This window comes from Tiliqua scincoides, chromosome 3 (genome assembly GCF_035046505.1).
Source record: "Tiliqua scincoides isolate rTilSci1 chromosome 3, rTilSci1.hap2, whole genome shotgun sequence".
Lineage (NCBI taxonomy): Eukaryota > Metazoa > Chordata > Lepidosauria > Squamata > Scincidae > Tiliqua > Tiliqua scincoides.
In genome coordinates, this window is record NC_089823.1 from 24,837,896 (window position 1) to 24,865,062 (window position 27,167).

General features: G+C 38.6%; 1 protein-coding gene across 4 annotated transcripts in view; it reads left to right on the forward strand.

The window, feature by feature from the left end:
* CDK8 (cyclin dependent kinase 8) overlaps positions 1-27,167 on the forward strand; it is a 71,108-nt gene that overhangs the window by 25,772 nt on the left and 18,169 nt on the right. For 3 of the 4 annotated variants that reach the window (XM_066619673.1, XM_066619674.1, XM_066619675.1), the window contains exons 2-6: positions 3,027-3,102; positions 5,089-5,199; positions 8,964-9,104; positions 24,219-24,276; positions 26,683-26,814. In XM_066619673.1, coding sequence (XP_066475770.1) covers positions 3,027-3,102; positions 5,089-5,199; positions 8,964-9,104; positions 24,219-24,276; positions 26,683-26,814 — 518 coding nt within the window. Of the gene's footprint in view, positions 1-3,026; positions 3,103-5,088; positions 5,200-8,963; positions 9,105-24,218; positions 24,277-26,682; positions 26,815-27,167 lie in introns of those variants that run through there. The other variant, XM_066619676.1, reaches the window with a different exon arrangement.

Here is a 27,167-nt window from a genome sequence, read left to right on the forward strand (position 1 = left end):
TCTTGGTGGGGATTTCTCTTTATGTATCTGTTCCAATGTATTATGTCCGCTAGTGGTGGCCATTATCCCTTTAAAAATATTAGTCTGTCACAATCCACAGATAACCATCTTAAATTTCCACAGGTGTTCCAATCTGTAACACTTCACAAGTAGTTGTCTTAATTCACCACCAGATAATCAGTATACTCCTTTATGCAGAAACCTCAGCAAGCAGCCTATTGTTTTTATTTTATTATCTTCTGTTATTAATGTTGGTAACTTAAACAAAGTATTATAACCATAACAAACTTCTCACTTCCCAGAAGAAATGGTCAACAAAACTGATAAGCTCATAAAAAACTTAATCAATATGACAAAAAAGCAAGACCATCTTCCTTCTGTCCCACACACTGTAGAGTCTTATTTAAAAATAAAAAACTCCAAAGGAATAAACTCCAAAAGTGTTTTATAAAAACTCTTAACGTTTCTCTTCTTAACAATCTCGATCCCAGCTTGAAAATCCACCCAACTGGGCATTCATACTGTATTCCATAATTTTTTTCCTTTTAACTCTTTATAGTTCTTAATTCTTAGTCCTTTAGTTATTTCTTGTCTTGTTGCTGTTAGTCCCTCTTATCTTTCAAGTCCAAATATTTCTTTCTCTTTCCCGACTCTGTTCTCCGCTACGTGCCCCAGAAAATTAAAGCTGTAGGAAGGGGGGGGGGTCAGGCTTACATTTATGTCCGTGGCTGAGCTCGATAGTCTCCAACTCCTTCGCTCTGAAACTGTTTTACACCCAGAGCCTTCGCCCCAGGGAGATAAAACAGGAGCATCTGGAGTTAATTGTGGTTAATCTCATGCCGTAGCCCCTTTCAGTCCAGGGATGTTTAGATTAAATCCGATGGACATATCTGTTGATAAGCAGAGCTTCCAGCAGCCGTCAGCCCACCGTGTCTTCCTAACCAGAAGGAATCTGCCTTTGTCTACTTTCTGAGCATCAGAATGACCCCACTGTTAGTGGTGCAGACCAGGCGAGCTTGGCAGGATGAGGCTGCTGGTGCCACTACTAGGCCATTCTGTTGCTGCGACCCCACAAATGAGGCTTCCTAACCCCAGGGTTGAAGAATATGGGTAACCCCCAATCCGGCCAGCAGGGAGACCTCAGTCTCCAATGAGCCTCTGGCCCACTGGAGACTTGCTGGAGCCCACGTTGGCCCAATGCAACTACTCTCAGCATGAGGGCTGACCTCTCATGAAGCTATGGGCTGAGGGCTCACTCCGCTGCTTTCTGTTTAATGTCTGTGAAGCACCAGTGGCACCAAAGGAAAAGCTGACCTTTGCTTAAGGTCTTTTGTAGACCTTGAGCGACTGTAAGACCTTCATTCATTCATATAAGTTCCATTTCTAATAGATTCATTTATGTAAATTTATTCAAATTTTAAATGTAAATTCTTTTTTCTTGGTCTCCAACACAGTATCCAAGAGATGATGTGGCCCTCCTGCCAAAAACTTGGGACACCCCTAGTATAAATTCTAAATAGCAGACATACACTGAAACAAGATGCAATTTGTAGTGTTTGAGTCATTGTACCTAGTTTTGTCAAGCTTAGCTCCAAATGTCCACCCATCTTGCAGAGGGTTTGAAATATACTTCACACAGGAAGGCTATGGCTTGCATTTTTTTCATGTAAATGTTTGTAGGTAGATGCGTCCAGTGCTGTAGGATGCATTCTCTGCCCGTGGTGCTGAAATGGAAGGTTTAGCATACTAAGCAGCCAGAAAAGTCTAAAGCAGTGGTTCCCAAAGTTTTTCAGTTGGTAGCTCCCTTGACCTGGGCCATTGGTTGTAGCTCCCCATTAGGGTTACAATCCTATACATTATATAAGGTGGCAGGTTTTTTATGAGGATTCCATGGCTCCCCTGGCTGGTTTTCACAGCTCTCCACTCACAGTTTGGGAACCACTGGTCTTAAAGGAATTCTTCTCCTTCAAGCAAGTTTAAACATTTTATATCTCTTATGCTCAATGCTACACTTGGAAACATAAACTTTCTTGGCATATTACAGATTTTTGAGCATCATCAAAACATTTAGTTCAATTATTTTGAGTATCCTTTTATAGTATTTCAGTTTTATAGACACTTAGATGCAGGCTTTGCAAACCAAACTGAGAAGAATTTTGGTTAAAATCTAAAATTGACATTTTGACCATTTAGATGTAGTTCTTGTTTCAATTGCAAAGGGATCAAGGTTATTTAATAGATTCAGATTACAAGTCTAGAAACTTTTTTTTTCTATGTAATTGGTGTGATGCTTCATGATCATAAGCATGATATAAAATTGATTTAAACTCTTGTGAGTCCTGATCCATAATTTGTCAAGGACTTGTACTTCTGGCTTGACTGAAATTAAAAATAAAAATTGTAGGTGTTAATCACGAGTTGTACAGGTACATGCTGACTTGCATAAACTGGGATCATTCCCAGCATGCCCCACATTTCTTCTTTCACTTAAAGAGCCGCATGGAGGAAGGGGCGATCTCAGACCTTTCTTCATGCAGGCTCTTTAAATGAAAGGGTATATGTGGGGCATGCTGGGAACAATCTCTGCTTACAGCACAAAGTGACTGATGAGCTTTACTAAGCAATGATGACTCCTGTTGCAAAGCCTGGTTCCCACTTATACAAAACTCAACTTACATGAGAGTGTCTGGAACAGAGCATTTAATTCAGGAAGTGTCTTTCAGCAGTGATCAGCTCACATGTATATGTGCTGCATGAATAAGATTAAATTCATTTTTGCTCTGCCCACAGGTGTACACATTTGGTCCCTGTTGTGTATATGCAACATTGGACAGAAATGATCTGATGTGCAGTGCTGCTGCACAGAGATCACACGTTAATCCATCCAACAAGACAGATCTTTGATATGCGTACAGCAGTAGCTTGTTTTGGTCTTTAAAAAATCATAATTTTTTTCTTTTATGCTTGGTTTGAATTGCTTTGCATTTTTAAAATGCACTCTTAATTTGTGCTTTCTTTTTCCACAGGAAAGATGATAAAGATTATGCTCTAAAACAAATAGAAGGTACTGGAATTTCTATGTCTGCATGCAGAGAAATAGCAGTAAGTAATTTTAATTCTGAATGTATGTATGTATTTTAGTGATTATACCTTGTGATTGCATTTTGTGTCTTTTAAGCATGTGTTCTCTGAAGAACACACAATCCTATCTTTGCACTGAGGTGGTCTTAAAAGTCCTCCGCCAAGTGCCTCTTTCTTCAGAGGAGAGGCTAGTGTTGGCTGGAGAGAGTGCTTTCTTAGTCAGGGTTCTTCCCCACTTGTGGAATTCTCTCCCCAGAGAGACTTGCCTGGCACCTACATCATACAATAGTCTTCAAGTGCAAGATGAAGACTTTTTTATTATCCCAGTCCTCTTAGAAGTAGTTTTTAGTGCCCTAGCTAATTTTATCTGTTACTATTGTTTTTGTTTGGATTGTGTTCACAAAAAAGTGGTCCAAAAATGCTTTGTATTTAAATACAAGCATTTTAGTACTGATTGGGGAAATGTTTCTTTGGTTGAAATAGGGATACTACTTTTATGTTCTGATGTGGCTGTTATGAGAGGCAGTATACTTTATTGCACATGATCCTAGACATGCAGAAATTGCACAAATGGAGGTGCATATGCCAATAAAGATGAATGAATGAATGAAATAAGTGGAGGTGTCTTTTTAAAGCAAAATAGCAACAAGTGTGGCTGACTATGTTTGGCTTGAAGGGAGTGATAGATTACAAATTGAGACTAATGGGAATGGTGGCAGCAAATCATAATTATACATTTTGAACCCTAAAAGCAAGTGATAGTGATTTCCAAGAACAACTTGGTAGACAATGGATAGGAATTAAAATCTAGAGAGGTGGCTTCACAGATTTGAGAAACTACTGTACATTATATAGGGTTTAGTTTAAATAGTTGGTTTATTCTTAAGTAGGTTCTTTGTTTGGCCACATCATCAGGAAATGTGTGTGAAGAGAAGTTAGATTCTTCCATTTTATTTGTATACTGTTGATGAAATACTTAGTCCTCTGTATATACACAAGGAGTAAGTATTGTACTCATGGAAGCATTCTCACATTTGGATTCAATGAAACTTACTCTCTAGTAAGTGAGGTTAGAACTATATCTCAACAGATTTTTTCCCCCAAAACTAGGTTTAAGACACTAGGGGCACAACCCTAACCCATTTTCCAGCACCAACATAAGAGCAATGCAGCTCCGAGGTAAGGGAACAAACATTTCTGTACTTTGGGGAGGCCTCCACGAGTGCCACCCAACAGCAGGATGCAGCACACATCCCATTGACACAGCTATGCTAGTGCTGGAAAGTTGGTTAGGATTTGGGTCTAAGACCATTATGCACAATCCAGTAAAGAGTGATCAACAAAGGCAGTGATGATACTAGATTACATTTTAAGACATTTCAAGTCTTTAATGCTTTGAGGTCCCTTGTAGTAATCTGTATTCAGGGTTAAGTCACAATGGCCCCAATGTTCCTGTTCAAAATTGTGATTTCTGATGTTGGAGAGGAAGTTATAAATGTCAGTGCAAGCAATTCAACAGTTGGAAGACTATGTACTAGTAAACAGGTGTGTTGCTTAAGTCTTTTCCTTGAACTTAAATTTATCAGATATAGTAAATTTGAATTTAATCTTTCTACCTTCTCTCTGACTATTACAAAGGCTTTTAAAAGGGAGAAACCCAGGTGATGCAAATATTTGGCTTTCTTCTTTGGGAAACACATTTCTTGTATATAAAGTTATGATCTGTTTTATTTTGAAATGCAACTTTTATATAAGCATTTAAACTTAAATAGTAACACCTGTTTCCTAAGGGAGGTGCATTTGACCTAGTTGTAGTCTGCCTTTTGTCTATAAAGAATTCCTTAATTAAAATGGAGCCCATGCTGCTTTTTCTTCTGGATTAAAAGCTTCAAAGATTAATTTTGAAAAACAAGCTTATTTGTAGGGCTTAAAGATATAAAAGGAATTGTCAGTTCTAATCTCTGGCTTGTATAGACACCTTTTTAATGGATGGTATTTGTTTTGCAGCTGCTGCGGGAGCTCAAGCATCCAAATGTTATTTCTCTGCAAAAGGTATTTTTGTCTCATGCTGACAGAAAAGTGTGGCTTCTCTTTGACTATGCGGAACATGACCTCTGGGTAAGGAAGTCTGGTTGTTTATAGATAATGGACTACTGGTTAGTAACAGATGAGCTGGTACTGCAAGGAAATGCTCTGAGGCATACTGCAATGAAAGACAGTAATTCAGGTGGTATAAAGCACTCTCTAATGCATAGTTCCATTACTTTTAATTGAAATGCATGTTTCTCTTGATTTAGGACAGCTTCATATCTGTGTTTCAAACATGACAGCTGTCTTGTGAAAAGCTGCCCTTTGTTCCAGTGTAACTTTGAATACTCATTATCAGATGATTGGCAGAGAATATGAATATTAATGTTGCAGACTCCTTTGAAGTCATTCATGAGAACAAAAGTATCATTGTGCTATCTTTGAACCCTGGACAGCAATTACTTTACACACTTCCCAAAGCTTGGGTCGCAATCCACAGGTAGATCGCAAGCTCAAGCATAGTGGGTTGTGAACTGGATCCGCCCATCCTTATACTGGTTCAGCTCCAAACAGTTGCCATTCCAGAAGCCCCAATAAATATATCATATGCCTCTGGAGGTCTCTCCTGGCCCAGCGACCCACTCTACAGGCCTCTGCATGGCCCTCAGAAGCCTCTGTAAGCCACTCCCAGTTTGCTTCCAGAAACTCTACAGAGGCTGATAAGACTGTGTTGCTGGGCCAGGAGAAGTCTCCAGTACCACCAGGAGTGTCACAACCCACTGCCGAGGATGAGGTGGATGGTGGCTCTGCAAAGTTTGGGAACCCCTGCTTTAACCAATTCAATTGTGGGTTTGAAAAAAGAAAGGGGTGGTAGAGCTTAACACCTCACCCTCTGTTTCTTAAAAATGACCTCCAAGCAGGTCCCATTGCTGCAGCTTTCATTCACTCCTCTTTCTAATGGGTTGGCAACTGCAGAGACAAATTTGATTCATGATCTCCAGTTGCTGATCAGTACCTTGAGGGACCTCATTTATGCTGTCCACTGTATGGCATTTTACAGTTGCAGCTTAATACAGAGACGGTACTGTTCACACTGCTTCTCCTATGCATATTTTCTTTCTCACAAAAGCCTTGTGGTAAATGAAGGCTGTTCATAAGTAGCTGTAGAGTAGATCCATTTACAATCACATTTCTCTCTCAGCATGTACAGTAGCAAGATTTGCAAAAAATATTCAAAGTTCTTAGGCTGTAGCATTACATTTTTAACAGCCCCAACATGTTAATATCATTTGGGATGCATTTACTACCTCAATAGGATTTTCCCATAGAAATCAAGATAGATATTGACCTGCCCAAAACACATTGGTTTGTTTGGTTAACAACTTGGCTCTGAGAAGACCTTTGTATGGAAAATAAGCCTAGAATAAAATTTTGCCTGTAACTTAAACTATTGGGCACCCAGCCACATCCACAAATGAGAAACTGTTCTTTTACAACTTATAAAAATATTTTTATTCTACTGTTATTGTCACTCTGTAAACAAGACTACATAGGTTTTATGCAGAGATGGTATATTCTGAAGTAAAGCCAAATCTTCTCCTTGTAACACTCTAGCAAAAGCCTTTGGAGCTTTGAAACTGACCTGACATTGACCTTATAGGAATAAATACAGCAAGTCTGCTAAAGCTGCTAGGGCCTTGTTTTCTTTCACTGCAGAAACATTCAGTCTTCTTGCTGTATTAGAGATTTAGATGTTATCTTTTTGGGTTGCTAGCTTTGTGACTCTTGAAACCATGGATTTCAGCCGTCAAACATTTGAAAAACACTGATTGGGTGTCTTCAGAGCTACAAAGAGTCTTGAGGCTTGGAAGTGCAGTCTATTTTTTACTAACGAGATAGTTAATACATCTCAAAAATCACTTCGGGTGCAAACAATCAAAATATCCCCATTGAAAATATAGCCCAGGTAGCATTTTCACCCCATGGGAAATTGATGTTCACATTGGGATGAAAATTCTCCCCTGAGTATATTTTTATTTATGGAAAATTCGTATTTGGCTCAATGTTGAGCAAGGTGTAGCACCACTAACTGCATATTTTACAGGATATGTTTCTGGGGTAGTAAAAATCTTCCAAGGACTGGTTGATTAAAGAAACTGAATGGAAAGTACATCTGATATATGCTCTCAGACAGTGTACGTGTTGTGCTAAAAGTGTTCAACTGTAGGCCCCAATAGATAAACTTTCAAGACCTTGTGATGGTTATAGCTTAGAGCAGCATTTCTCCAAGTGTACTCCCTGAGATCCCTTCTGGGGCCCCAGGAGCACTTCATAAGTGGCCGTCATCTGCCGTGTGCTAAGCTACTTTGCATATGTACCAGTACTCTAGAAATGTAAAGGGCTCCAGGAACCAAAATGGAATCGCAGGCTTAGAGTAATTGTAGGTCATGTTGTCAGGTGAATAAAGGTCTAAAGATATTGCTACAGAAAAAAACTCTACAGAAAGTGTTTTGCACATTTTTGCTTAATTCATAGAAACAGTTTGTTCTTTGTCTGTGTTAAAAAGCATAAAGAAAATGGTGGATTAGTCCTCTTAAAATGTAAATAGAAATGACTTAAACTGTAGTTCTGATTCAAGCTTTTAATGGCAACACACTACCTTATCAGACCTATGTAATGGGCATGACCAGTTCAAGCCCTGTATGCTTCCATGTATGTGGTGTAAAGGTGCATGTGGAGAAATGACTGTACTATTGATGAAAAATACAGACATTTCAAATATTGAAAATGTTTGGTGTAAACAGGTTAGGAAAAATGTTAGGAGCTCTGCTTGTGGAGCTCCTAATTAATCGTGTTCCAGATTTATATCTGAGCTTTCTGGTGTGAAGTGTCCATTGGTTTGGTTTTTTAAAAAAAGAAACAAAATCCATAGTTTTAAGACTTGGAATAGGCAAATATAATTATAGAACCAACCCTTTGAAAGAAAACTAAGTGGTGGGTAGGTGTTGGCAGAGAGAGGGTATAAAACACACTTGGCTTGTAAATTAAGATTAGAAGATACTGTAATCAGATTTTGAAATGCATCTGATTGCTGGAGCACTGTACAGTAATACCTCTTAACAATATGCATGTGTTCCTGGAAAACAGAGTGCTAGGTGAAACAGCACTATGGGAGGTAATTATAACGTTGTAATGTAGATGCTTTCACATTACTATACTCACCAGTGCCTGCTGTGTAAGTGATCACCACTACTGTCATTCCTCCTACATATCAGTAGTGGAAGATGATGGGGAAAGCTATTCTTGGGTGAATGAGCCATGTTATGACTCATCCTTGGAATCTCAGAAGGACTCATTCTTGTTGAAGAAGACTTCTAGGGTAGCTTGCCTTGCCTGCTGTTTCCTCTCTGGTAGGAAACATAGTATCTCTGGTAGCAAACAATTGGCCCCATGCCAACCAGAATACACCAGTTTAACTGGTGCAGACTATTCCAGCTACAATATGCAGCTCCAATTAGCTGAAACTACAGCCCATATAACTGCACTTATTCACCAAACATTTTAATATTTTTATGAATTTTAAGTTTTTTTATTTTTATTATACTGTAAAAATGGTACCCAGGACGAAGAGTGCTTTAATGAAACAGTGTTATAGGAAGCAGCTTCATAGGAATTATTACTGCACCAACACAAAAGGGAGTTTGGTCTTGTAATGGGAGAACTATACATAATCCTTGTTCAAATGCCAAGAAATGCCACACTGACTAATTAATTCAGAGGAGAATTTGGCTTGTACAATTGTGTCAAATATTTGCACTTGGGTTTATTACATATACTTGTTTTCTGTTTTGCAGCACATAATAAAGTTTCACAGAGCTTCTAAAGCAAACAAGAAACCAGTTCAGTTACCTCGGGGAATGGTGAAATCTCTATTATATCAGATCCTAGATGGTATTCATTACCTACATGCTAACTGGGTGTTACACAGGGATTTGGTAAGTAGATCTACAGTGGGGATTAGAAATAGGTGTAAAGCTTTTAGTTGGTCCTGTTTCACCAAGGATATTGGGTATTGAATACTAATGATTTGCTTTAGAGCCTAACTTGGTACTGCAAGTGTTTAATTAATAAGTGTGTATATTGTATGCTATGTTCTGTTATCTGTTAAGGAAATAGTTTCCTTGCGTCTTGCATTGTTTTGTTTGGAGGGGGGGGGGAAAGCAAAACACCAAGAGCAATCTTAAATGTGACTCTGTTTGCAACTCTCATAACATCAATGATATTTATTTGAAGTCTCTTTAAGTGCATTTTCTGTGCATGTAAGCCCTGTAAGAATTGCCTTGCAGGATCAAACCAATGATCTGTTTTGTCCATCACTATCCATAGTAGTAGCCAGCCAGATGCCCATTGGAAGTTTACAGAGTATGATGGAGATAGCAATCCATAAAGTTTGCCCTCAGCAACTGGTAATTTGGAAGTATACTGCCCCTGAATATGGAGGAACTGTTTATGCCTAAGAAGCATTGACAGCCCCAATTCTCCATAAATTTGTAAAAGCCACCTATGTACTGACCATCTACTTTCCTTACGGCAATCAGTTCAATAAACTGTGTTATGTGAAAGAATTCTGCCTTTGTCCTGAATCTGCTGCCAATCACTTCCTTTAAACAACTCCTAGCACTACTGTTTTGAGACAGAATTTATTCACTTTCCACACTTCTGGCATGTTTCGCCTTCTTAAAATCCCCAACTTCTTAGGGCTATCTTTATAAGGAAGATTCTGTAGTCCCCGGGTCATTTTAGCCATCCCATGTCCAGTTCTCTGATAGCTTGATGACCAGAACAATGCATACTTTCTATCTAGCTGCTCAAATATAAGATACCATGCGTTTTCCTAACGTTGACTATCTTTCTCCTGGACAAAGGTTAATCCTGAAGTCCAAATACTATACAGTTAATGGCTATATGCTATACTAGTTCTCTTCTCTCATCAGTCTACTTGCTTTTTTCTGATTCAGAATGTCAAAGAACTGTAAGAAGGGAAGACGGAGGAACCTTCCTTCCTCCTTTCCCATTTCTAAACCTCATTAGCTATGCCACAACAGCTGTAATGTAACTTTGGCATGAGGGTTGTGGCCTGCAAAAGAAAGTGATGTCCCACATACTCTGATGTATTCTGATGAACCAGGGGTATTGATGTACCTCACAGCCCACCTTTCATGGTGTGTTGGGTTGTTTCCTTTGCTGGTGTGAGAGGTCAGCTCAGGGAGCTATGAAAGGAGACGTGATGGCTCCTCTGTCCCTAATATTCAGTGTCTGTCTGTCAGGTTATGCATGCCCCCAAAGTTCTCCATGACTAAGAGAGAATATCACATAACCTCTTTTGTGTATGAATAAGTTTGCAATAATTATTGGGGGTGTTTTTTAACAGTTACTGTAGCTATTGATGTCATAAGCAATCTTTTCATTTCTAGAAGAATGTTGCAATAGAAAAGTTATAGTACTTATAACTTATGAATTATCTGGTTTTGGTTATGGTACACACATCTGGAGCCCTAGTGTTCCTGACACATTTATACATTAAACTTTCTAAATCAGTTTTCAGTTTCAGTTTAAATCCAGGACTTTAATTTAGTGTAGTAATCCCCCCCCCCTGAAAACACATTTCATCATGGTTTTGTTTTTCACTCCTTTGCACAGCAACTATTTTGAACTGTGTCACCTTTCTTCTTGCTGAATGTTAATGTTTTGGTGGACCACAGTATTTCAGCAAATTTGGTTATTGGAGTAAAGAGTTGGATAGTTCCGACTTGATCCAGTCAACTGCAGGCACAACACCCATGTGCAGAGGGATCACCATAAAGCCTAATAGAACCCATTCCTTTTCCTGCCCGTGTGGGTGCTAAGGCTACTGTATATACTGGGTTGCACTGGCATGTTGACTTTCTATCAGCTTGGAAACCCCTTAAATACTTGGAAAACTGGCATAGAAATGTTATAAATAAAATGAATATTATTCAAGAGGTTTAATGCTGAAGAAGCAAAGACAGATTTAGATGGATTCCTACAACGAGAATTTTGTGTGGAACTCTTTAGGCAGACTCTCCTTGGAATTGAATGTGTATTTGTTTCAGACTCCGTGCTACAACTCATTGAACATGCTCAGCCATTGCTTTGATCTTCAAGCAGTATTAACATTATTATTATAAAAGTTATTTCAATAAAAGTAATTTTTCTTATTCATGAATATAGTAGTTGGAAAACAAGTTAGATTTAATCAAAATATTTGCAAGAATGCAAAAGAAAATCTCAGCTGGATGGCTCAAGAGATGGTAAAGTTCAGTAGAGCCATGTAGGTATATAATTTTTAAACATGGTATAGCTCAGCAGATATTTCCATTTTATGGATGTTTGTTGTGAAATGAGTTAGCAGCTGTAGTTCATCTTCATTGCCATTATAATTGACAAGGGCTGAATCAGATAGCAAATCTGGTGCTTGTACTGTATTCACCTGGATCCTGATTGGCCAACTTCTACAGTTGGTGTCATGTGACAGAGGCAACAGGGTTTCTGACATGCTTATATTCGAGCCAAGCCTACAGGCCTTCCTGCTTTTGCCTAGTCATCTGCTGCAGTTTGCATATTTCCCAGTGCAATAAACTGGACATTATTCCTCAAAGGCTAAATGTGTACTGTAACATAGTAGAAGAATACATTCTCATTCTTTGGACTTGTGGCACACTCATGAAAAAAGTGGCTGCCCAAAATCCTGGTAGTCTTTGGACCAAGTCTCACTTAAATTACGTGTTAAAGGGAAATGTACTCAGTACATGCATATGTATATAGGTTGAGCTTACCTTTATTCTGTACTTCAGTATTTGTGCCTGTCATGCCTTTTTTCCAAAGGGCCTATCACTTTAAGGGTCTGCAAGCCCCAGGGATACTTAATCCACAATCATCCAACTACTTCAGCTCACCTAGAGGTGTAGTGCACCTATTAAGCCCACAAGCACCTATCAATCACTCCTCCCTTTCCTCCTCTCTGCCTCTCAGCATACTTAGAAATTCAGCAACAGAGCACCAAAGGGAGAGGATAAGACTAGTCAATTTTCAGGTGCTTCCCAAAAACTCTCCAGGTTCGTAGAGGCAGCTTACTACTTCCTGGTCAAGATATAAGCACTTCAATATATCCTTGAAAGATCATTTGTTTAAAGCAAACAATAAAATATGCAATCCAAAAATTCCTCCACCTTATACCAGGGTTTTCAAAGGAAGAATTTCACAGAAATAAGGGATACAATCACAGACAGCAGAGAAAATAACCATACTAGCTCATCTACTAACTATATACTTGTATAGCTCTAAGCCCAGAATTCTAAACTGATGACCTCTTCAGCAACCTGCTTCAATGGCCCTCAGACAGTAGCTCTTACTTAAATCCTAACTCTTAAATACCTAGAAATCCCTCCCTCATGGGATTTTTACCCAATTATAATGCACTGCTAAACTTACATTGGCCAATAATCTAACTACAAATACATGTATCAGGTCCCTTATTCTAATTATAGTACAAATCTCACCTGGAAAAGTTATCATTATTTTTCACATTTTTATACTGCCCTTCCTCCAAAGAGCTCAGGGTGGTATACACATCTGCTCCCCTGCTTTTGTCCTCACAGCAACCCTGTGAAGTAGGTAAGGCTGAGAGAAAGTGAGTGGCCCAAAGTCACCCAGGAAGTTTTATGGTGGAGGGGGGATTTGAACCTGGGTCTTCCAGGTCTAAGTCCACCTCCCAAACCATTACACCACCCTGGTAATTAGCCTTCTAATTACTTTCATCTGTAACTCACTTCCCTCTTAATCAGCTTCAGCACACATCACACGTAAATAAACTCCCTGCTATCCATGCTTTTCGAAACTCTATTTCAAGGTATTCACCCCTCCCCACATTCTAGGATAATCCCTGAGGTTACATTTCATGCAAAAATTCATTGCAACATATTTCTTTATACAACATTCCATGTTTTACCTTTCCCAGCACCATCTCCCATTCCCAATAAAACAGGCTAGCACAGAGGGAGTGGGAAAACCCCAGTTCTGTGACAGTGCCCAGGGAAGAATCAGCCATTATCTGTGTATAATCAATATAACTTTGTGAGAAAATCCATTCTGTGCACGTTTTGCAGAGTACACTGGAATTCCTTTCCTAAATAGTTTCTGGACAATGGAAAGTGACCATGTTTTGTGTGAATATGTTCATAAACTACAGGCTGCCCGCATCTTACGTGGCGGGGTACTGTTATGCGGTCAGTATGTAATACCAAAATCTTGTATAGTCGAAACTGTAATGTCTCTTTAAGAACTAAAAGCACAGTACGTGAGTCACACTGCAACTTCATTATCCCATTTCACACTTGCTGTGGGGCATAAAGGAGCGTGTAGAATGGTAGGGCGAGTTGCCTGCACTATTTTAACTGTTTTTCTCTGCCTTTTTGAGTGGACTGAGCGCATATACTTGAATTTGTGCAAGTCTTATCGCATGTAAGATGCTGGCCGACTATATTCAGTGTATTGTGATTCTGTGGTGTACTTCTCCTTGGCACTGTCACTGAAATTTAAATATTTGAATGATGTGCCATGCACTGTAGAAACCGTAGCTAATTTTTTTACATTTTGTATTAAATGATTTTCATGAAGTTAATGGATTATGTAAAAGTAATTCTGTTTGTCTTATGGACATTGTATGAGTTGCTCTGGGCATTTGCTAAAAACTGCAGGTTTAAATTTTTATAACGCAATAAAACATATGCCTTAAATTAAATTATGTTCTTGGTTACATTACATCTTAATAACGTGGACCAAGGATGGTCGGCTTCTCCAGCCTCAGAGCCAGCCAAACTGCTTAGAAGCTGGAACATACTCCTGATCATAATGACTGCTTTTCTTAGTCATTATGAGACTCAGTCATCTCTCCCTGGCACCCAGGCACCTTTCCCTGGATCCAGGACAGTATGTTTCTAAAACAAATGCCTGTGGGAGATACCATCTCGGAAGGAAGGCAGAGAACCTTTTGCCTGAGCAGTATCAGTTTTGGGCTTCAGCTCTTGTTCTCTTTTCTGCTTCTACTCTGGTGCAAAACAGGAGTGCAATATTAAATAAGTATCTTACACAAGTTATATGGGATGCAAGATAGTTTTCTGGAATGTTTTGATTACATTATTATCCCCAAACAGTAAGAGTACAGTAAGAAGGGGTGTGGCGTATCAAACTCGTTTTGGTTGCTTGCGCAGTGCAACTGGTGTAGCTTTAAAAAGTCCTCAGACATCTTATTTGTACTTGCTTGTATTCAATTACAATGCCATCCATCCCATGCAGTGAAATTAGATGCAAGAAATGGGAAGTACTATATTACAATCTTGCGTAGCAGAGTCACCCGATGAAAGTTTAAGGATGCAATCCTGTGCATACTTAATCTAGGAGTAAACACTACTGAACATAATGAGATTTACAATCTGAATAAACATACACGACATTAAGTTCCACAGGTCTGTCTGGGAAGAGTCAGCGCATGATAATTGTACAAGCAGGTTCTTTTAACAGTAAACTTTGACCGGTAAATTGGAGCATGACCTCTGTTTATACAAATAGATGGTCTTCCAGCACTAGGCAAGGTCTCCTTTGATTAGATCAGTGATTCCCAAACCTTTTAGCATTGGAACCCACTTAAAGTTTCACTACCGGCTGCTCAAGCCTCTGTGGCTATGCTGATTGGGCAGCAGTGCTCCCCCAAGTAGCAGATTATTTAACCTTTGATGCACATAGCCTAATCTTCCTTATCAGTTTTGCAACCCACCAAAAATTGGGTTGTAACCCACTGTTGGGCCACAGACCCACAGTTTGGGAACTGCTGGATTATATCAAATCCTTGATACCTTGAATTTCTGAACCCATCTTAAAATTCCAGTTGAATCAGTCTGGCATCTTTATTCATTTCTTGTGTTCATAAATGATGCCAACATTCTTCCTTTCCCTCTACTGTTCCCTCTATTTGAAGATGATAAAAGTTAGCAAACAGAACTAAGCTTCTTGAAGGTGTCCAAAGACATTATGGTCTCCGCAAGCCACAATGTTCTGGGCTACAGTTTGCTTTAGAGTTTTTCAGTTGGGCATCAAGTGAAACCAGGTTATTGCACTGAATTCAGCAGGTACTATTCATTGGGGAAGTTATAGAATTTGTTGTGTCAGCATGTAGTGGTTGCATAATTGTCGGGTTTCTTCAGATAAAAACAAAAAACCTAGTGACTTGAATCTTCCCCAAATCAAAGCAAAAATAAGTGTTGGCCATCTGTTTTGTATTGGATGATCTTTATAGTGCTTATAGATTTTTCTTCAACTTGCATCTCTGAATGAAAGCTAAGATTATATCGACAGGAGCTATCAGATCACAGTCATATTCTGTGCTTTAGAATATGAATGCAGCTCAATAAAAATCTAGAGCAGGAGTGTCAAACATAAGGCCTGTGGGCTGGGTTTGCTAACCATCATTCAGAAATTTTTGCCAACTTGATTTGGCTATCATGGCAAATTATGTACAGATTTCCCACTCCATTTTTGTAAGGAGAAGAAGAAAGGAGAACTCTGCGGCACAAGGATTTTTCCAAGTTCTGGTTTGGATTGTTCACCCCTCATTTCTTTCCCTTAAATACAGTTGGCATTATGTAACTTCATCTTTTTGCATTTGGCTAGTTCTTGTTGAATGGATAAGAAACTAAAACTAAGGAATAGAGATTGTCTGAGTTTACTTGTGAAGTCCAAGACAGAGGTGGGGATATGAAATCCATCGGTACATGCCCTCTTCAATTCTTCAACTGCAAATGAAAAATCACATGCAATAACAGCTAACAAGCAAACCCTCACCGGTGTTAGGATTACCCTTGGTTGCTGAGCTATTTCCTTTGTTTTATAGCTTAACCCTATGCATGCTTACTCAAAAATAACTTCCCAATAAGTTCAGTTACTCCAAATAAGTGTGTGTGATTGCAGTCCAGGTGTTAGACCTATTAATGAAAAGGCCAAACCAACTTTACGTTGCCAATGTTGACTCTTAAGGAGACCCTTTAGCAGCTGCAGGGACCAGTCCTGTCTGTTGTAGAGCCTAAGACAAGAAAACCATGTTGAACCCTTTAACAGTAGCATTGGGATATTGTTTGGTTTTCTAAAACATGTAGGAAATACTCAAATGGCAGTACTTGAAAATACTTTGACCCCATCGAGGATGAAAACAGTTGGTGAATGGAACTGAGGATCCAACCAGACATATGAAACCTCAGAGACCAAGTTAACTGAATGTTGTACAGGCTGAGTACCCCTCACTTGGCACTCCAAAATACAGAACTTTTTTGAGCACCAAGATTGCTTTTTTTTAAAAACTCTATTGTCTAAAGAAATAAAATCACAAACTGTTTCATGCACAGACCTTGTTTCAATCACATATAATTTTTAAAAATATTATGTAAAATTACCTTCAGGCTAGGTGTTAAAGGCGTATATGAAACATAAATGGATTTTATGTTTAGTCTTGGGCCCCATCTCCCAAATCTTTCATTATGTATATGCAATTTTTCCGAAATACAGAAAAATCCAAAACACTTCTGGTCCCAAGCACTTTGAATAAAGGATTATCCACTTGTATTTATGCACAGAGGCACTTCGATAAGATTAACAGAAATGTTCAATGGCCAGTAATTTTTTGAAGTGCTGACATGGGGATTCACCATTTCATTTATGGTCTTTCAGGTGCTAATAGAGCAGTATAGGTGTAATTATGTGAAATAGCAATCACCCTACTTCAGTAATGCAATACCTGGATGTGTTCTGTTGAAATCAGTAGGGTTTGAATAACTTTAATTGTGTGCTTGACTTCACTGGGGCTTAATACAAGTCTCATAGAGGAAGGGAGAAAGAGACAGTCATGCAAATGATCATTCCATTCTTCAGCTGAGCCAGGCAAAGGAAGGGGGTCCTTTGCATTTCTAATTGTTGACTGCCTTTCTACAACAGTAAGAAAAGCTGTTTTTAGATACACTTCTTAATTTTTTTAAACTGCTTTTATTTAACATATTTTATGGTATCAGCAGGGAGTCCCAGAATCAAACCCCTGGAGATATCGAGGCAAGATTATTGCATTAGGAGCAGTGGAGGGGCAAAAACCTGGAAGTAGGTCTCTAAATCTGTTTTTCCACTGTTTTTTTCATCCATCGACTTTTTTTATCCATTAGGAGTTCTGGAATGGAACTCCAGTGGATAACAACCTGTTCGTGGATGTTTGATCCATGAATTTGGCTTAGCACATATTCTCCAGACCCCCGTTGAGCCACATTTGGCCCAACCTGAAGCCTCCGGAGGCAACTGGGGCTCAACCAAAAACCAGAAATGCCCTTCTAGGACCTCTGGAGGCCTTTCTGAGGCCCTCAAAAGCATGAGAAGGTGCTTTCCGGATTTACCTTCCAGTGCTTTCGGAGGGCCTTTCTGAGGCTTGTGAAGGCTCCACGGGCCACGGCCAAGGATACGACTGGAGCAGGGCTCTGGCTGCGTTTGGAGGTCGGTGGACCCCGAAATCTGTGTGATTTGATATCATCCAGAATTTGGTATCCGCAAGGGGGGAATGGAACCCTCATGGATAATAAGGGTCCATCTGTATTATTTTTGTTACAACTAATCTGAGGTTTACCATTATTTTTCTATAAAATGACTCGCCTAAGAGCACACAGTGAAATTTTCTATGTTTAAATGGAACCAAGCCATTGTTAGTGTTTCCTGAGTTGTGTTGCATTGGTTCCAGCCCTGTGGCTCCATGTTTGGAAGGTGGTGTTTGCTAGTTGAGAAGTAATGGTAAATTACAGCTTGATCAAACCAGGAAGTAACTAACTGAAGTAGAGCATGGTGGGAAAAAGGATTAGCACAGGTCTTGTTTATGTAATGCTTAATTGTGCTTTATCTTTGTCTGAACCAAGCCAATGTATTATTATGGTATCAGATGTTCGTATTTTTGTCTCAAATGCCCATAACAATTAATATTGCAGAGAAATGAAAGTCCATTAGAGCACTGTGGTTTGATATTAGAAATAATACCTTAATTGTTTTCTAGGAAATTGAGTGATACTATTCAAACTGCATTTAAAGTATCCATTCTTCTAATGTATTGAGATTATATACTTTATACTTGAATCATATTGGATTTAGCAAACAAAATTATTTGTGATTTTTTTTTTAGTGTGTGCAGAAGCACTGATTAAACACAGAGTGAAAATTAAATTTTCCTAGTCCACAAAAATTTTAAACAAACCAAATATGACCAAGATGCATTTGGGTCAAGGGGTTTTCTCTTGTTTCCCCATGCTTGCCTTCTACCCAGAGCTAGATCTTTGGTTTATTTATATTAATTAAAATTGAAGCTTTGCTATAACATGAGGAAAAAATTACATTTCCATAGATTCTTTTGGTCTGAAAAATATACTTGTCTAGCAAATTCATGTGGCCTACTTCCTGTGAACTATAATCCCATATCAAAGTGACAGCCCTGCACATTAGACTATATGCTGGTTTTAATATTCTGTGTTGCCTGAAGTTGTGTAATTGAATGATATCAATTCAAACTGTGGGATTGTTCTGGAACATATGAAAGTTGCAAAGAAAGCTGACTTTCCCCAACCTAAGCAGCTGTTTTTCACTTTGCTGGTTTTGAAGAAAAAGACACTTTGAACTTGAATGGGAGTGTAATGCATTTACAAAAGGCATACATCTTGTGGTGTTCACCTGCAGAAATGTTATTCAGTTAATATACTTCAGCAGTTCTGCTCATTCCTAATGGGATTATGACAACTTCAGTTCCCTGGGAGAAAACCTTTTTCCTTTGAATACTAGATACAGCAGACTGTTTACTTCCTGTCTTTTAAACACGTCCTCTGTAGCTAAGTTGTAACTTAGCTGACTTGATTCCCTCCAGTTTTGTTTTGCTACTGTTTGGGGCACTCCTAATACAATATTGCCTAGATTCAGACATGCTGCTTTACCATTAAGCACATTTCATACATGTGTATTGATCTGTGTGCCATGTTACCTTCCCACTTTTATGAGCTCAAGTTCTTACATTTTTGACAATGCTAGATGACAATAAGTTATGATTCAGTTTTTTCTTTCAAAGGCTTGTATTTATCAGTGTTGACTCTGAAGTCATTTCTGGATGTCAGAAATGTTCTTGGCATGAATAATCTCTTAATTGTGCCTGCAGTGCTCTGATTTGAAGGTTATTCACAAACCAGCTTTACTGTGTTGGGTCATTATGGTTTGAGAGTTGGGAGTTCCCTAATTCGAATCTCTACTCAACCATTAACACAATAACATCCTTCAAATAAACCACCCTCTTGCCCTCAGTTGCCCAGCTGGAATTGTAGAAGTGGAATAAGTGGGCCTGCAACAACAAAAAGAGATCAGAAAGGCAACCAAAGAACAAAAGACAGCTGCATAGATTGGTAATGTTCCCTGTGCATTTCAAAAATATTTCTTTTTCATAGGGATTTGAATTTCTCAAACAGCTTCAGAAACAAACCTCAGACTCTGCTTCACCAAAGCTTTGAGATGCAGCATGCATTTTTCTAAGTACTTTCTAAACTTTTCCATGGATAAAGCAAGGTTTTTCAACATGTTTGGAACACTGCACACCTGCCCAGCTGTCTTTTGTCCCTTGGGTAAGAGGACCCACCTCAGATAATCCCTAACAGTATCTGGAGTGGAAGAAAAAGCAGCTGTTTTGCCTCCAGAGGGTACCCATGCTCTGAGCCTGTGGACTGAGCTGTGTTTTGCTCACAAGTATTTTTTGTTTCTTCTATGGTGTGTGTTTTATTAGTAGTTGTAGTGGAGCTGATTGGGTGTTAATTGGGCAATGTGCCCACCTGCTTCCCAGTCCTAGCAATCAACAGCTTCCTGTGAATAGAAGCCACAGTCTGTGTGGGCATGCCAGGAAGCTTTTGGGTGTGACCTAGGTGGTTGCAGGTTGGAATACATTGAAATGCTCTGGTTCCTTAGGTTTTTTTATTACCTTACCTTCAGCAATTTAATTTATTATAGCAATAGCATAGTTTCCATTGCAACTAATTTGAGTTAAATATGGGACTTGTTTGGAATGTTTTGTAGATTGTCGAAAGCTTATTTACTTTTGTTTGAGCATGATCTGATTTGTTGGATCTTCTTTTTAAACTTGGATTGAATAGTGATTCACATATTACTGAATGACTTTACTGTGAACTTTATTGAGGGGAAAAATTGCTAAATCAGACTCAAGGAACAAACAGTGGGGACACGACGCCTGAAGTTATACTGTAAGGATTTTAAAACGTTATCTGCAATTGTATAATTGGAATAACTGATTCTCAACAATTTTATCAATAAGCAAGTTGAAGATAGAATATGATAGTTGGGAAATTGACACTGTAGAAATCAAGCTACTTATAAAATATACAAAGATCTAATGGAACGATGAGTAATTAGCTGATAAATTAACTACATCATGACTGTTTTAAAATAAGTTAACTATCTTGAAAATCATGTTTGGAGAAATAATTTGATGTAAGCTGCCCCTGAAGGGATATGGGAGCAGTTTCTTACCATGTGGAAAACCCAAACAGCAATCAACCCTTTTCAAGCATCTCCACTGGTCATAGTACATCTTGTCTGGAACTATTACAGGACTAGGATCATAAGCCTCCTCATGTACTTCTGCTTGTACTTCTACTTGTACTTATTGCTGTGGAAAGACCCTGACAAAAATAATTCCTTTTCAACTGTACTATATGTCAAATGAGCGGGCATAAAATTCTGGTCTTCTGGAAGGCTTATTTCTTTGAGATCTAGGGTAGGCTAAACCTATCCTAAACTCAAGCCTGTTAACCTGAGTGGTGATCCATTGCAACTGCTGCAACCCACCATGAGGTGGTGAATGGGGAAGCAATGTGCACCTGATCTTCCTACACATCCTTAGGTATCTTCTAGGCAGCTGACAGTCATCTATGATAGATGCCCTTCATCACCCCACATTCCATCAGTGGGGAGTCCAATTACCAGAGTTCCCTCAGCATAGAAGCCAGCTGCTAGAAGAACAATCTGGAAAGCCAGCCTAGCTGATCTCACTCCTTAACCTACACATGGCTTGTTGCATTAACCCAGAGTGACCAGACAAAGAGTAAAGGACAGTAACTCTTTGCTCAAATAAGAAAGAAACAGCCAAGTAACATGTAAAAATAATCTATTAAAGAAGAGGGAAAAAAGGTAAAGTCCAAATACGCAGATGCAATATTACAAAAGCTTAAACTTACAAAAAGAAAAAAGAAAAAAGAAAATAAAAGTAAAATTTAACACATCTATCTATACATAAATGCTGCCTAGGAATTACATATTGTCGCTCCCATATTCACTCCCAGGTGCTGTGAAGTGATTAGTTGATATCTGCAGGTGTTGGAATAAAATGTGCACTGGTTGAAACTCTTTCTAGGCTTTTTGGGAGGAGGGGATCAGGATTCTACTTTCTAATTAATTATTCCAAAGATGGGAAACTAGGGGTCAAGGTCAGGTGGATAGTCTTAACCAATGGACAAGTGTGAGTAGGGTGTGCCATATTTTCCTCCTGGCCCTGTGTTCAACTAAAGACAGGTGCCATCTGCTTTGGCACTTCAGTATGCATCCAAGTTAAGCTGATTCTGGGATCAAATGGCAAGGTTGTGAAAGTTGAATCATACAAATCAGCGCCACATATGCACTTTTTATTAGGAGAATGGGGCCCCGTTCATCACAACATATGTGAGGGGTACACACTTGTATTTCAGTCTGGAAGCACACTGAGTGGTACAGTGGCCATTTGCGCATCAACTTGAGGTGAAAAGTGTGTATCCATCTTGCATGTTGCAGTGTTCAGTCAAAACACTCTCTGAACCATGCAGTAGCTTTGCTACTCCTTATTGTGAAAGATTAGTGAAATATCTTATTACACGTTTACACACGTGTAAGTAATTTAACCACATGTCCAAGTTTCACAATGCTTGATATGGTAGAAGTAAAAAGCATAGAATTTTGAATCAGAATTTCCCATAAGCATTCATACATGCACCAAAAAGGTTTACAACAAAAATTAGCCATGCTATGCAACATAACATTTTTTTAAAAAGTTGGCCAATTTGCTTCTTGTATCCGACAACTATTCCATATTGTAAAATATTAACGTAAGCTTGCCTTTGACTGTCCTCCTTTGTGGTTTATATCACATTTTCAAACATATTTTAGCCTAGGAAGCTCATTTTCATGAGATTCCAACCATTTAGTGAAATGAGGAAAGGAAACAAATTCAGCTGTGTGATTTTGTTTTTTGTCTCAGGTGACTAGTAGGATGTACTTGACCCATGCAAACTGTATAAATGCCCTCCTGAAAGTAGGGAAAAGTAAAGTAGTGTTTGAGTATCATAACAGCAATGCAGCTCTGGTATAGTTGGGGATTAGAGAATGTGCAACTATCCCCTAAATATTTACTTAGTTTTGTGTGATCGATATTATCTTTCTGTCTTAACACTGTGTTGATAAAATGGATACAGAATTATGCATTTCGGGGGCAAGGGAATGCAAGCCACACTTCATATTTCCCAGATTAGTTTCCTCACTTATTGAACAACTGCTTTTCTTGACGACATGCTAGTGTCCATCAATAAAGTCAGAGATTCAGCTTTTTGTGAAGCATTTCTCTTGCAAAATATTTGCACACATGTTAAAACTTAAGATATGGTCTAGTTTAGGCCATTGAGAATAAAGTGAAATGTGTTCTTAAATGTATAGTACCAACCACTGCCTCATGATAGCTAAGAAGGCATAGAGCTATGAGCACTGATTGGAACTGCATTGTAGCCATCCTTATACCTATCCAGAGTTATGAATATTCCTTTTTCAGCCTGCTTTTCACTAATTCTTGGCACGTTTATGTTGTCACTGTTATGATACCAGATTACAGCTGTTCCTATCAAAGGTGATTTCATTCATCCGTCAAAGGCTCCTTGAAGCACTCTAATATATTTTTATGCTATCTTAAAGTTCACAGTTCTGTGGTCACATAATAGCTTCACATTGTGACAATACTGATTGGAAATAATTGTGTTTGTGCGTCCTTGGTAGCCTACTTCAAAGCACTGTACTATGAGTTGTTGATGCCACATTTTCTTAAAAGAATTTCATCTTGAGACATATTTTTGAGGGAGAAGGGAGAGAATCAGAAGTTGATATTCCACTATAGTTACACTAGCAGTAGTTAACTAACCGCAGCTAGTACTACCATTTTATTAAGGTTCGTAAAGAGAAGACAGCAAAATAATATTGATGACACTCTAGTTTACTCCTCTTTTGTAAGATTTTCCACAGACAGGTACTGGTGAGGGAGGAAATGGTGAATGAAAAAGAAGAGATAAAAGAAAAAATTACTGGACAACAGAGAAGGAAAGCTATGCAGCAAACCTTTAAAAACCGTAAAAGGATCTGCAATTTTGAAAACGTCATATCGGCAAAGGGGGGGGTATCTGAAAGGCAGTGTTTTTAAGGGGGCTGACTTGATGTATTCAGACTGAAGTTTAAACTACAGTTGTCTTGCCTTATTTTGGAATAACAAACCCCTAGTTTTGCAAATATTTGTTTTTCATACAGTGACTAGCTCATTTAAAATATCTCTTGGAAGATTGCTTTCTCTTCTTGGCTATTTCTGGAAGTTGGAGAGACAGGTAGAAGTGATACTTTTCCTAATGAACTCTGGAATGAAGCTGTGCATACTAACCTGAGAGAGGGGCACAATGGGGAGCGTTATTGAAAGGAGGCTCTCTAAGAGGGAGAGCGTTAACATTGGCGAGGGAAGTTATTATTTGGCTGCTTGCATAGCCTTACTATAATCTAATAATTTTCAGGCACTATCAATATGATATTCCACTGCATTTTGGTTTAAAACTGAAAAAACTAAAGCTGCTAATTTCAGCCACAAATGTTTAGGTTTATCTTGGTATATGTATTGTGTATTTATTTTTTTTCCACAGAAACCTGCTAATATTTTAGTTATGGGTGAAGGTCCTGAGCGAGGAAGAGTAAAAATTGGTATGTTTATATCTTTGATAAGTCCCAGTGTAGCATTTAAGAGAGAATGTTCTGAAGGTGCAGTTACGTAGGTCAATACTTACTGTTAAAGCTTGTTGGATCACAGATGAAATCTCATCAGATGAAGAGAGATTTCTCTTTAATATTTAACAAAATCACTTGGAGGGATGGGGAAAAACATCAAACTACCCTCTTTTCACTAAAAATGTAGTTTTAAGTGTGAGTTGAATAATGTAAATACTCTAATAAAATGAGTTGTTAGTGAAGGTTGTGTGAAGTACTGTGTTAGTGGGTAGAGCGGTTCCTCAACTGTTGGAGACAAAGGTAAAAAAGCTCACAAGCATTAATTTGAAGGAAATATACAAAATAGTTTTAAAATGGGGAAGATGAAAAGCTGTGAACATTAGGACAATTTTTTGTTGTGGAAACTTGTAACACAGAAATTCCATATCCTATAAAAAGGCTCTTTAAAAAGTAATTAAAAACTATCCTAGTCTTACAGTAAAATCTGCATCTAATTATGTCTCAGTAGGTGATTGATGCACGTTGGTGTCCTATGGACATAAGTATGTGCACCAGCAGACACTTAATGTGCATCCTGAGTTTTTAAGTGAAATGTAGCTAGAAGTTAATACTGAATGTTCAAAGGTGTTTCTTTTCCCTTTCCTCCGACTCATTCTCTAAGAGAATTTGCTTTTGTAATTTACATGGCATTCAGTGGTTACATGTTTTTTGGTTGTACGAGACTGTTGATCAACAATCTGCTAACCACTGGAGCAGATTTTTGTGTTCATGACTGGCCCTGTCCTATTTCCTGTTGAAGTCAATGAACGTTTCGTCATTCAGTTCAAACGGAATAGCATTAGACCAGTGCTGAGCACTCTGAGCTCCTTAAAAGGTTTGTAAATGTACAACGGTACTAACACTGGCAGATTGAGGTCCTCTTGTCAGCAAAACATGGACGGCTTAGGGTTGGTCAGGTTCCAAACATATTTAGCATGAACTGTGGTGTTGCTGCTTGTGATATAGACAACTTATCCATTAATAAAAATGGAAATTGACCACCTACTCTTTTACCAGTGATAGCTGTTTGCAACATTCTGAAAAATTTGGTTGCTCCCCAACTGGTTACACTTTACTTATGGTTGTGAAAGAGCCCTCCCTCCAGTCCACTTGAGCCATCCAGTACCAATGATGGGAAGGTTGACTTTCAAGAGTGTGCTAAAGCTGAAGATTCTTTACCTTATCTTGACAGCAACAAACATGAATTATTCTGAAGTGCTGGACTGCTGCTTTTCAAGCATTTTTTTGTAAACACTGCAATTTTTCTCTATGACTTCATAGAGGATGTATCTGGTTTTTTTCCTCCAGCAGTTAAATGTTTGTCTTGCTTTTTAATATAGGAAATTGTAAATGAAACATAACAAAATTTTAAATAGGGTTGTGTATGAAAATGAATGCTTTCAGCTTGTCGAGCAAAGTTAATGGAGTCTCCTCTGATGAAAATGAGGCCTGGAACCTTGCTTCTTGAAAACACTTGGACTTCGCATCCTTAAAGCTGGCTCAGTTCTATGTATGCCCTACAACGGCAACCTCAAATTGTCAAGTCTCCTGGAATTTATAAAAGAAGTGGCAGTAGATTTGTAGTTATACTGTCAAAGGGCAGACGCTTCCTCCGTCAAGTACCGAGTAACTCCTGCAGTAAAACAATTCATTTCTGTACTGTTCACACTGCGAATTCAGAAAGTACAGGTGTGAAATACATTACTGCTAAAGTTAACTACTGCTGTTTGACAGTCTAGGTGCAAACTGACTGTGGGGTTAAGTAATGCAATCCTATGCATGTCTACTCAGAAATAAGCGCCATTGTGGTCAATGGGCCTTATTCCCACGAAAGTGTGTATAGGATTGCAGCCTAAATCTTTCAAGTAGCTGAAAACTATATCAAGGCAACAGAATATAGCAGGAATTGGGAGTACTTCCAGTATAAGCCTGAAGAAACTCAGGTACACAGAGTACTTACTTCTAAGACACTTCTTGCATTAGTTGTGTTAGAGATGGGAATGTGCAGGGTATCTTGTTACCAAGATGCCTAAGAATTTAAATACTTATCTGATTCATAAATGACTCGTTCCAAGGAGCATTTTCAGCATTTCAATAGGTTGCACTTTCCCTCCTTGTCCAGGTTTCCCAACTTTCTGAGGACTTAAATGTTTTGAATTAGAATGTTGGTGAATCCTGGATTGTCAAACGTTTGTGTTAGCTGTGACTTACAATGCTGCATTTTCTGTAATAAAGTTTAAAAACTCCTGTTGAGCTAGTGTGCATTACATTTCAATTTGGTCAATTCACAGTAAGCAGCTTGGCTGCTAAAATTTAAAACATCTTCCCCCCTCATTTTTACAGCTGACATGGGTTTTGCCCGGCTATTTAATTCACCTTTGAAGCCTTTAGCTGATTTGGATCCAGTAGTTGTAACATTCTGGTATCGAGCTCCAGAATTGCTGCTTGGAGCAAGACATTATACCAAAGCTATTGGTAAGTAATTGTTTTTAGCGTGCCTGATTTGTCTCCTTTGTGAGATTTGATTCATTTGCCTGCTCTAGTATATAAGAAAATATCCATCTAGCATTCGGGAGCTACAGAAAAACATTTGTTTTTTCAGTACTGAGTAGTGAATCTTATTTGTGTATGTCTTTTTGAATCTTCTGTTATCTTATTAGTTTTGTAGACTGGCAGGCTGTTTTTGTTTCACTTAACATGAAGACATACATCCCTGTTGATGTATGCTGTTGTTGACCACAACAACTTGGATTACAAGAAATAACTTTTCAAAAAGCATTTCTCATTAATTAAGCCATGAAACAAATTTCATAGATCACAGTTCAGTA